This window comes from Diplotaxodon limnothrissa, linkage group LG2 (genome assembly GCF_057381915.1).
Source record: "Diplotaxodon limnothrissa isolate DT_005_m linkage group LG2, D_limnothrissa_male_GT1.1, whole genome shotgun sequence".
NCBI classification, from domain to species: domain Eukaryota; kingdom Metazoa; phylum Chordata; class Actinopteri; order Cichliformes; family Cichlidae; genus Diplotaxodon; species Diplotaxodon limnothrissa.
In genome coordinates this window covers 31674610-31686549 of record NC_140597.1, presented here as the reverse complement: position 1 = coordinate 31686549, position 11940 = coordinate 31674610, and the positions used below count along the sequence as shown (strand labels likewise).

Sequence of the window (11940 nt, the reverse complement as noted above, 5' to 3'; positions counted from 1 at the left end):
CCTGAATCTAATAAACATGTGTTTTTATCAAGTCTGTTTTATTCATGTAACACACTTAAACAACAGAGCTTGCCCCAAAGTGCTTTCAAGACGGGCACATTTACATTCCAGGTCTAAAAAAAAAGGTTTCAAAATACATGAAAAGCTGAGAGATGTTTTTTTCTGTGTTACTTAATTATTGCACTGTCAAAAGTAAAAATCACAGTTATTAAATGGTCCTGAAAATGGATTCAGAATGTGACACAGAATATGATTCTTCCCTACATGATCTGCCTTTAGAGCTTAAAAGTTTCAGTGTTGGTATTGGTATCAGAACTACTGGTTCTGTATTTACTTTACTTATCAGATTGATACCGATATTTACAGTATTAAACACCACTGAGATGGTGAACTAATTTTGGGGTGGGGTGTGCTATAGTAAACCAATGATATCTCCCCTATATAAGCTGCCTTTATTAGTTAAAAGTATCGGTATTGGTATCGTCAATCCTGTCTCTGTATTTACTTGGTAACAGATCATAACAAAATTTACAGCATGGCACATTGCTACTGGATAACTGCCTTTAAAAATATAGCATATGTAACATATGTAATGATATAACATTTCTTCTAAATTCCACATTTTTAACACTAGTAAGTGAAATACAGGAATCTCCGACTTTATTAGCTTTGGGGGGGAGGGAGCACCTGAAACACCTAACCCAAACAGACTGTTCGAGAAAGAACTGCAAAATAAAGGAACAGTTTCTCTACTGACTACTGCTTGACAACCTTATTAATCCTCGTAGCAGCCTATTTCGTGAAAACGACTGCAGCATCAGCAAGAGTACACGAATTTGCGGAGATAAAAGATATGTTCTAAACCTTTCATTGGTTTTATCTGCGCCAAAACAGAACAGAACACACAGAGAGGAGTGTATTTCTGTTACTCACATCAGCATAGGTACAGAACCCGACAGTAACTTTTCACTGAACCAAACACATTCACACAGACACCAGAGGCCTACAAAGAGAGGCACAACAGAGTAGTCGATTAATAATTTACAGATACACTGTCACATACCCGGGAAAATAAAGCCCTGGTTATGCGCCCTATTTATGAAGTGTACTTTCATTTAAAAAGAGGGCCCTGCGTCTGTCCGTCTGTGCGCATCCTCCATAGGAAATGAAGCCGTTGAACGCTCAGACACACATAGCACTGCTCAGTTGTGGCTTATGTAATATAATTGTATTAACTACGGGGACACGAGTTCGAATTCCACAACAAATGCGCGCGACTGACAAGAAATTTGTGTTTGTAATGTACACCCAAACAGCGCTTTGACGTGCCTCCCAAATCCTGCCTGCGCTCTACTGTGAACACAGAAAAAAATCCCCTGATGAAAATCAATGACACGGTTAGTGGGAGAGAGAGAGAGGGAGAGAGAGAGAGAGGAGGCGGTGTCTCCTGACAGAGGAGGAGGAGAAAGCGCCCGGTCCTCTAGTCCTCGCTGCTCGCTTTTGCCGTCAATCCCACAAGCAGTCGGGTTCTACCGGAGTGTGCCCGGGGCTGTGGACTTATTTTACCCCGGGAATCAGAAGTGGACACCAACGAACTATTCCAGGTGGGCAGTTCACTGCGTCGCGTCGCTGGTGTGAATTTGAAAAGAAATCTAAATTTGAAGTGATATTGAGAGAAAGCAGCTGAAAGCCAAGACAAAGGTCCGTGAGGGCAGCAATTGTGTTGACGCCGATAATTGCTTTTTTTTTTCCTTTTCTGTTTTTTAATTAGCGGATGGGAAGCTCGCGAGCTAATGTTACGCTGTGCCCAATCTGCCGCGGTAACAACTCTCCAGTGTTTATAATCCGATTAGATGGAGCCTCAGCAGTTTGATGAAATGATCACTCTGCACCCCGTGCAGTCTTTCAGTGGGGGTCCGTTTGTTGCTTCATTGTGACATTCTGACCCATGATGCGTCACAGCGTGAGAGTTGTGTGTTCTCTAAAGTGCTCCATCTCACTTCATCTACACTTTGCAGCATCCTCCGCTCCCCATGTGTTTTCTCACTCTTTTCTTACCCCCGCCTCTCTCCTCTCTCTCTTCTCTTCTGTGTTTCCTTTCAGAAGATGTTCTTCTTTCTGCTACCTGTCGTGGCTCTCTTGCTGAGCAGAGAAACGGTGGTCTCCGCTAACAATAATGAGAAATGGCTGGGAACCGTGGCTCAGTATAAGGACAGATCCTGGAACAGATTCAGAGATGTGAGTTGCTCTGAGAAACACAACATCTAGCCAAAAGCGGCGTTTTAATTAGCTTCAATGCGAATCTTTTCATGTGTTTGTGTTTATCTGTTTGGATTTGTGTGTGTGAGAGAGAGAGAGAGCACACTGCACCCTTGATACACCCTGTGAGTACTTGAGCACTTGCCAGCAGGCATAATCCACCTTGTAGAAACTCAGCAGGTTCAAACCCCGGCTGAAAGCCAATCAGACTTATCGACAGACATTGCACTCTGTACATGACGGGGAAGAATTCTTGCCAGCTTTTGCTTTGATTGATTGAACGATATTGCTACTGAACTGCCTTTTTTCTTCTTCTGGTAATGCTGTCACAAACTCATAGGGTGTCATTCTGTTATATAGGGCTTTCATTAACAATAATTAATCTCAGTTTTCATTGGGATCAGAAGACATGGGCGTGTGCTATGTGATTTTAACATACAAAACACCTTTGCAGTTAATGTTTATTTATTTATTTTTTATCCATAAGCCTTTTCTGTTTAACCTAAAACAATATTAATGTTTAATGCAAACTTTATGTAGCAGCTATTATATGCAGAGGTATGTGTGTTCTTAAGCTGTGCACATAAACGGTGAACCGAAGGGGCATGTTTCCTGAAGGGTAAGGTGAAAATCCTGGATAGTATTCTCATTTCATGGAAGACAAAGCCATAAAAATGTGCAGTCTTTGGTTCGAATCACATCTTCAACACAGACCTGAAAATAAATGTTTGCAGTGTTTTCTGACAGCATGAATTTACCAGCTTTAAAGCTGCTAAAACAGATATTAAAGTGTATCCAATGCACCTTAACTATAACCTGCCGTGTTCCTACTGTATTGGGACTCTGTCTTGATCTTCTATCAACTCTGCATGATCAAACAGTTCTAAAGCGTCCTATTATTGGAAAATGCTTGGCCTCCATCTCTATGTGTGTAACACAGCTGTCTGCTGGGGGAGCCCTAAATGGGTTAAGATACCTCTCAAGCAATCTTTAATAATTTAAGTGAGAATAAATCTGGATACCCAGACGTCTTGATGCATGACACGTGTTCTTCAAATAATTAGGAAAAGCCTGTGCTCTTCTTTAAGTATTTTGAGATGCAAACTCTTCCACCAATGTTTTAGGTTTGGCCTAATGTGAACTAACACACATCACCAGACCAATAGTAACAGCAGTGTTGCCATACTCTTAACATCATGATGCGCTTTTCTGCAATCCCCAGAGATTTCAGCAGACAGAGGGGTAACTTTGGCCTTATTAGAGCTGGCCTTCCCCACATAGTACTGTTACCGTGATGTGAGAGGTGGTCATTGCAGTATACATTCAGTTTGAGCTCTACTACCTGCAGTGTGTGTGTGTGTGTCCACTTTATTCCACTCTCTGGTCTCCTGTGCAAATGAGAGTCATTAACAGGAAACTGTCAGTGGAGAGCTGAGGACAGGAGACGAAAAGGAGGAAAAGGAGGGGAAATGAGGAGCAAATATATAGGGGGGAAAGGCTGCGACATTTACTGTACGTTTAATATTTCAAGCAGTGCAACTAACCAAATGAGGGAGCTGCTGTAGTGTTTACATGTGTCTTTGTGTCCCTGTGTGTGAGTGTACTGTCACACCTATCATGTTGGGAAACCTGCTGGTTGCGATTTGTCCAACTGTGTCTTCTTTCCTTCACAATTTATTCCTAGTGATTTCTCTCCTCCTGTGTCTGGCACCAAACTCTTTAATATCACAGCCAGTAAGAAGACTGCTCTGTATGAATCAGTTTCAAACTATAAAACAACTGTCTAAATTTGATGACTGCGGAAATTGTGATCTTCAGGGACAGTACTAGGGTTGGGCAATAAATCAGATTTTATTTTCAGCTATATGTTTGAGCTTCAATAGGTCCTAGCAACTATGAAAACAAAATAACATAGATGACATTGTGCCACAATCCATTTTGCTATGATGCTCTAGTTTTGTCTTGTGTTATAAATGAGCACATCCCTCTTTTTACAGCAGTGGCTTTTACAGCGCCTTTACAGCATAACGTTCCCAGTCAGGCTCAAATGTTTTATCTAGCTTTTATTTTTCTAGTTATTTTATACTGTTACCAGCAACTTTATTAGGTACACGTGTTTAGCTAATATTTCAAATATCTAATCACCCAATTATATTGCAGCAACTCAGTTCATTTAGGGATGTAAGCATTGTTAAGATAACTTTTTGAAGCTCAAACCAAGCATCAAAATGGGGAAGAAAAGTGATTTAAGTGGCTTTGAATGTGACATGGTTGTTGAAGCCAGATGGGTTGGTCTGAGTATTTCAAAAACTGCTAATCTGCTGGGATTTTCCCATGCAAACATTATTAGGGTTCACAGAGAAAGGTCCAAAAAAGAGAAAATATTGAGTGAGAGGTAGTTCTCTGAGCAAAAATGCCTTGTTGATGTTAGAGGCCAGAAGAGCATGGCCAGATGCTTTTAGGCTCATGGGAAGGCAAGAGTACCTCAAATAACCACTCATTACAACCGAGGCATATGCAGAAGACTATGCAGAGTAGTCTGTAGTATTACTGAGCTACAGCAGCAGTCAGCTAAGAACTGGAAACCCAGGCTGCAATTCTTCCGGCCGTACCACCTGGAGTAGGGCTGCTCAATTAATCGAATTTTAATCACGATTACGATCTGGGCTTTCAACGATCATTAAAAATGACTGAGCCGATTATTAGCCCCTCCCTCATTTATCTGCGACACCTTAAAGGCCGGTCCGTGAAAATATTGTCGGGCATAAACCGGTCCGTGGCGCAAAAAAGGTTGGAGACCGCTGATTAAGAGGACCCAAGGGAAGCTCGGAAAGCTAAGCAGAAGTTATTTGGAGAGGAGAGTGACTGCTGTTGGTTGAAAAGAGAGGTAAAAAAAACTTCAGTGGTGTTGCACACTATTTTATATTATTTTTTAAAGTCATTATTCAATACATTGTTATTGTTAACCCTTTAGATCCGGTCAGAGCAGCACGCTCCGTTTTGTGTAACTATTTTTAAATCCCTGTAGAACCTGAACCGTGTAAGCTAGCGCAATAATTTGTTTTGCATATGAAACCGGAGGAGTTGTACTTACATCTTATGCCATCAGCTTGTCCTCGGTCACGGTTTTCTTCCACATATAGCTTTGCAAAAATTGCATAAAAAGCGCTTGCAGGAACAAAAACATAATATTCCAGAAACACGCTTTGCCGATCCGATCAGCTGTTCGTAACACTTCCCACAGTGAAACAGACGTCAGCGCGAACTATTGCATGTCTGCCATTTCCTGCCCGAAACCGGAAGTGACGTCATTTTCGCGGAAAATGTAGTTTTTTACTTGTAGGCCTTAAAAGCCTATACTGGTCATGTTTGACTTTTCTGAATAGTTTCTGGGATGCTTAGAACTCGAATTGCACAGCTGGAAATAGTTTATTTTGATGCACATGCTGTTTTCTTTGCAAATTTGCATCATAGGATTGTTTTTTCGTTTTTCCTGCAGTACATAAAAATTGGTGTATCTCCAAAATAAAACTATGAAGACACTCAAAATAAATTTCCTGTTGTTGTAAACTATTTTTTGCAACTTTTTTGTATTTAAAGTTTTGAGGGATAAACCTCTTAAATTTCTCCAAGTAGAAATATATGTAAAAAACAAAACAAAAACGATTTTCAATTTTTTTGTAGTTTATTGCACTTTTTTGCAATTAATGTAGTTACTATGGACTTAATGCATACATATTATTAAAATATGGGCTATAATAGTTGTATAGCAACTTGAAATGCTCCCACAAATGGCACTACAAGATGTAAAAAAATAATATAAGCTCTGGTGGACTTGGTTCTATAGTAGGTCTTAAAGGGTTAAATAAATATCGTCAAATAATCGAGATCTCAATTTCAGTGAAAATAATCGTGATTATCATTTTTGCCATAATCGAGCAGTCCTAACCTGGAGTATGCCTGATCTCATCTGATCTCGGAAGTTTAATAGGGTCAGTCCTAGTTAGTGCTTGAATGAGAGACTGCCTGGGAATACCAGGTGTTCTAAGCTTGTGGTGGCTCAGGAGGCAGAGCAGTTCAAATACTAATCAGAAGGTTGGTAGTTTAACTGAGTATTGTTGCTGACCATGGTCACCCCTTCATGACCACAGTGCACCACCATCTTCTGATGGCTGCTCAAAGCTCAAATCATCTCAAACTTTACCCAAAATGGCCCCGACAGTCACTAGAACTTTGGGATGTGGTGGAGTGGGAGATTCACATCATGGGCGGACATCTGACAAATCTGCAGCAACTGTGTAATGCCAGAAAGTCAATATGGACCAGAATCTCTGATGAATGCTTCCAGCATCTTGTTGAATCAATTCAAAGACATTTTTTTAAAGTTTGAAAAATTCACATTTTTCCCAAATCAATGAACAATCACGTTGCACAATCTTAATTTCATCAGAGTAATTGTGATTGTGATTAATTTTACCATAACTACTTGGTCCTAGACAACAATTAAGTGATCTAAGGAGACTTAACACTGTGAAAAAATGTTTGGCATAATCATCAGTCTTAAATGATAGTCTTAAATTAAACTGTGTGTCATGTATGTAATTATTTTATTTAAGTCTTTAGTAAGAACAAGGACCCCAGCCATAGCACTGCAATCCCACAGTGTGACTGCTGCTATGAATCATGTTTACAACCCAGGTAATTAAAACACAGATTGATATGATTCCAGTTCACTCTCCCCCCCCCCCCCCTTTTCTTCTCAACCATGACTCCATGGTTTCTCCATTTTCCCCTCATGGTTTTTTTAATTTGGGGTGGGGTGGACGCAGTATGTCAACAACATGTTGAATGTTAAGCTGATGATCTGGCGCTGTCTTAATCATCTGACATTCCTCAGAGCTGATATAGTGTGGAAGGAAGATGATGTGCAGATTGTAACATGAAAAAAAAAACCTGCCTGTCCTTGTAGTGAGTAATATAACAAATATTTTACATTATTTAAAAACATAATTATTAAAAACAAAAGATGATTATTCTCTACAGGATGGCACTTGGAAAATTATCATATCACAGTGAAAGCAGATGGTAAGCGAAGTATATAAAGAATAATTACTTTATCGTGAACAGTAGAACCCAACAGTACTGGATTTTGGGGAGTTGATGCTCATACTGAAAATATATTGCTATAATGACCAATATTCTTCTACTGTTCGTCTGACATACACTCTGCATTTGCTGCAGTCATTAATGACAGTATTGGAGTCGCTCTGCAGGGAAAACTATGATGATGGTGATGGTGACACCGTTTATAATTTAACCCAAGCACCTTTTCTGTAAAACATCTCTACCAGACAGCATAGCTGCCAATACCAATATATCTCTAATAGGCTGATATCAGCTAACAGATGTATTAGCTGCACTCTGAAAATATATCTCAAGGTTTAATAGCCTTGCTGGAAAAAGTTTAGTGTATAACAATGAGTATCAGCTATAAATTATCCCGATCCTTATATTTTCCAATTTAATTTTATCACCACTTATTAATCTTGTGAACAATTTCTTTTTATAGCAGTACGTCAGTCTCTCTATCAGTTCTTTGCTCTTTCATCAATTCTTATTGAGTGATGAAGTCAACATTTTTCTTCCAAGCTTCTCCATTTCTGTCATTTTCTCCCTCTGTCTGCAGAGCAGCGAATGACCCTGTGCTTCCTCAACCATAGCCCTTCCTATCTCCCCCTTTCTCTTCCCCTGGCCTTACCCATGACTCCTCCTCTCTTCTGTTCTCCTCTGCCTGCCATGTTTCACTCTGCATCCCTGTTGATGAGCCACTTGCTCCTTCTGCATAATGCATGAGTGTCCATTTCTTGGCAGAGCTGGTGCAATAGTTAAATAGTCAATGTCCAGGTGGCTTATCTTAAAAAAAAAAAAAAAGGAACACGGGATTTGATTTATTCAATTGCTTAGTCACATTACTAACTGAGGTCTAACGTGTAGGGAGATAAGTGTGCTGCAGATTAATCTAGTCCTCCTTTTGTTAAATGACATGCGGTAGAAAAATAATTGTGTTTCTTACCAGCACAGTTTGACATTTTAATAGCATTTTTCTCAATCAATAGTAGCTCCAGTGTCTTTGTTCCTTAGTTGCATTCATGATGCAAACGTTAATTTATGCTGTTTATGCAGACAACAGAACATGTTTGTGGAATAAATGGCATGCAATGTTCAGAATGAAGTCTGTAGAAAGACTTGCTGCCAGAGCTAGTTCAAATACTCACAATATTGTGATTAGCTGTCTTGTGAAAAATTGCTTTAATTTGTTGAAGATGTGGTTCAGCTTGCTAGAGGACACCTAAATGTTCTCGACCAATTAAATTGTTTATTAATCCTTAAATTTGCTAAACCTCCTTTGTTGCACTTTTGCCAAACGACTTGTTGTTGTTGTTTATGCCAACAGTAGCCTTTTTGAGTTGTCCTGAGGTTGCAATCACCATTTTAATTTTCATAAGCTCTTATGCAAATAAACTATAGCTGCAGAGAATATACACACATTTGTATGCAGCACAGGGTTCAACTGTGTTTCTGTTTCAGACAGGGTCAACTTTGTTGTAAGCCTGCAGCTGCCTTCTGTTGTTGGCTACATCAAAGTATTCTGGTCAGGACAAAAGTGAATATGAGAGGTCCAGCTGGAGCAGTGGTAGAATTAGTAGCAGCAAAAACTGCAAACCTTACTAACCAATCCAAACCTAGTGACAGAGATGATGCCACAGAGCATCAAAGAGCAACCCCGCTGATTTCCTGGAGCGGAGGCACCAATATTCACACTTCCATCACACTGGTGGCACATATTCATCCACTCTATCTCTCCTCAAGTGTTGTCAATAGACACATTTTTAGCAGATAATTATGGTCCTTCATTTTTTTCTAAATCATTTGGCTAATTACAGCAGCGTTCACCTTGTTGACCACAATCTTAGATGCCCTCTGCAGGGAATAGAGGTAATAATGTAGGATAATCTATTTATAACATTTCATAAAATAGTGCAATTGGAGATATACAATGCAACTGAAAAGATCCTTTTATAATCAAATTTTATAGAATATTGAAAGCTATCAACAAACAGTGTGTACATTGTTGGGCTGGCTGGTTTGGGTCAGTTCTGCTATTCTGGATTAAGACAGTCTATCACAGGTGGATTTTATTGGTTATTGGTTAGTTTATATTGAAATAAATGTACTCTAAGCATTACAGCTGAAGAGCCTTTTTATATTGTGAGCATGAGCTTAGTTGATCTGAAATGAAACATCAGTGCATGAGCGTAGAGATCCCCAGATGGCAGAATGAGAGATTGTTGAAAGAACTGGAAAAAATAAGGCATTCTGCAGCAAAAACTCAACAGCTGCTTAGTTTACTCATATGTCATCTTCTGCTGATGGGTGACTTGCAAGACCTTATGGCTTATTAGCAGAAAGCATTAAGTTGAGTGCAACAAAAAAATGGTTAGATGGCTGTGTTGACGTCACAGTTTACGTGAGCAAAGACTATCATGGCAAGCATACCTGTGGCATTAGTCATCTCTGACAGCACACCACAGACTTTTCTGCACTGTCACTAGGAAACAAAGACACCAACTGCAACTGTGTCCTCCAAGCAGACTAGAAAATAACATCTGAAAGAACACATGTTCAGAGTGCCTATAGTTGCCTGCATTCATGGCCACAAGTCACTATAGACACTTATAGTGGAAAGTAAAAAAGCCCCTTAGCTTTCAATACAACCCCTGCTAGCATGCTATAGGTAATGTACAACAACTTTTTGACTGACAAAAAGTTCTGGTTATAGATTTAAAAATGCCATCTTGTACAGGAAGTATGTTGACATAGACTTCTTAACTTTTAGACTTGTGGGACAAACCTGGGGAATGCATACTGATCTGAAAATTTGGTTCATGCATGAATATACTTGGAGTTACATCTCAACCGTGTCATCTTCTCTCACCATTTCTTCTGGCTTTTTTTCCTGACAGAATAAAAGCTGTCATTTCTATTCTGGAATCTTTTATACTAAAGAGGTAAAAAGAAAAAAGTTTTCAATTTTCTGAGCCTGTTGTTTGTTTCTTTTCTAAAGGAGGCTTTTTTACTAGCTGTCCACTTCCACTATTTTCATTCCTTTCAGAGTGAGATCCTGTCTACCACCCTGCAGGGTGTGCTGTCAGGTTTACAGAAATCCAATAAGTCGAATTTATGAGGGACATTGGATGTCTGCTGTGTATTACCTCATGTATTTGTGTAAATGCATTCCGTCTTCAGACTGTCTATTCATTAGTCGGTGTATGGAGAGACATGATGAACACCTGTGTATGTGCTTGTGTAGGTGCCCTGTAATTTAAACATGAGAGCCACCTGTCTCAGCTCATTCTCACAATGAGAATTAAATGCCATCCATATTCTGTTTTCCAAGATGCCAGCATTTTCGGGACTGCCAGTCAAAGATCCCGCCTGTGGCGTAGTTTTGTCTGCAACAGAAGCACCTGAAGAGTTATTATCATTTATTAAATTCACAAATGGTTTGTTTGGTAGCTTGTTTTACATGTTTTGTCCTTTGGCATTTATGGAGGAAAGGATTTTGCTGAGCATGCATTTTTTTTTGTTCCACACACTGCTTCACAGTCAACACATTTATACCTGGATGCTCCCCTCTGAATCCAAATTAAATGGTATTGGTCGGTGTGTCTGGGTTTGTGCAGGCCTGTATATGCATGTGCTCTGATTGGTCGGTTGCACAGCCAAGGGGGAGGGGTAGGGAGGTTTAGAGAGGTAGCTTAGAAAAGACGAACCCCTGGAGTCACCTTCACCTTCCCCCCCTCTCTCTCTCTCTGACACACACACACACACACACACACACACACACAAACATACATAAATCCTGAGTGTATTCTCCCCAGCAGACATACAGTATTTCTGTCAATTAAGCAAAGACTTGCCTGAACACCTGTCATTCTTTCTTATCTCCCCCTCTGCTCTGCCCTCCATTTCTCTTTCTCCTACTCAGCTGCTTCTATACCTTCTCTTCATGCATTTCATTATCCTCTCTTCTCTCTCTCTCTCCTGGCTCATCCCATTTTCTTTTTTACATTCCACTAATTCCCGATGAAACAGTGCCCTTCAAAATAAACCCCCGCTGTCTCTCATGCTTTCTGCTCCTTTCAACCCATGATTTTTTTTCCATGCTCTACTTCTGTGTGAATATTTTTCACTTTGAGCCATTGATGTCAAATGAGAACATTCTGATTCTAATCTCTGTTCTAAAGGACTGTGGTTGTGTGCATTTCTTTATGTGTTCTAGTACCTCTTCAAACTAAAGTTTCCATGTGTCTGTCTTGCTGATGTTTCTGCCTGTGTGTACTGACACACAAACACATGATCCCATCCACCCCGAGGCTTTTGGTGAGATCAATTATTCAATTCACAGGGCAGGGTAACCTGGATTGGAGCCTTGATCTACCGTATTTCCCGGACTACAAAGCGCACCTGAATATTAGCCGCACAAGCTAAAATCAGGGGAAAATCCTGTTTTGTACATACATTAGCCGCACCTGACTAAAAGCCGCAGGTGTTTCAATGTTGACTCATCATATGTAAGAGAATATGCACAAAGGGAATTGTCAGGAAAGAGATGGCTGT

General features: G+C 39.9%; 1 protein-coding gene across 1 annotated transcript in view; it reads left to right on the top strand.

The window, feature by feature from the left end:
• The first annotated feature begins 1951 nt into the window (after positions 1-1951).
• Positions 1952-11940, top strand: part of spock1 (SPARC (osteonectin), cwcv and kazal like domains proteoglycan 1) — a 122365-nt gene continuing 112376 nt past the window's right edge. Inside the window, exons 1-2 of the mRNA XM_085371147.1 lie at positions 1952-1980; positions 2103-2238. Coding sequence (XP_085227273.1) covers positions 1952-1980; positions 2103-2238 — 165 coding nt within the window. The remainder of the gene's footprint in view (positions 1981-2102; positions 2239-11940) is intronic.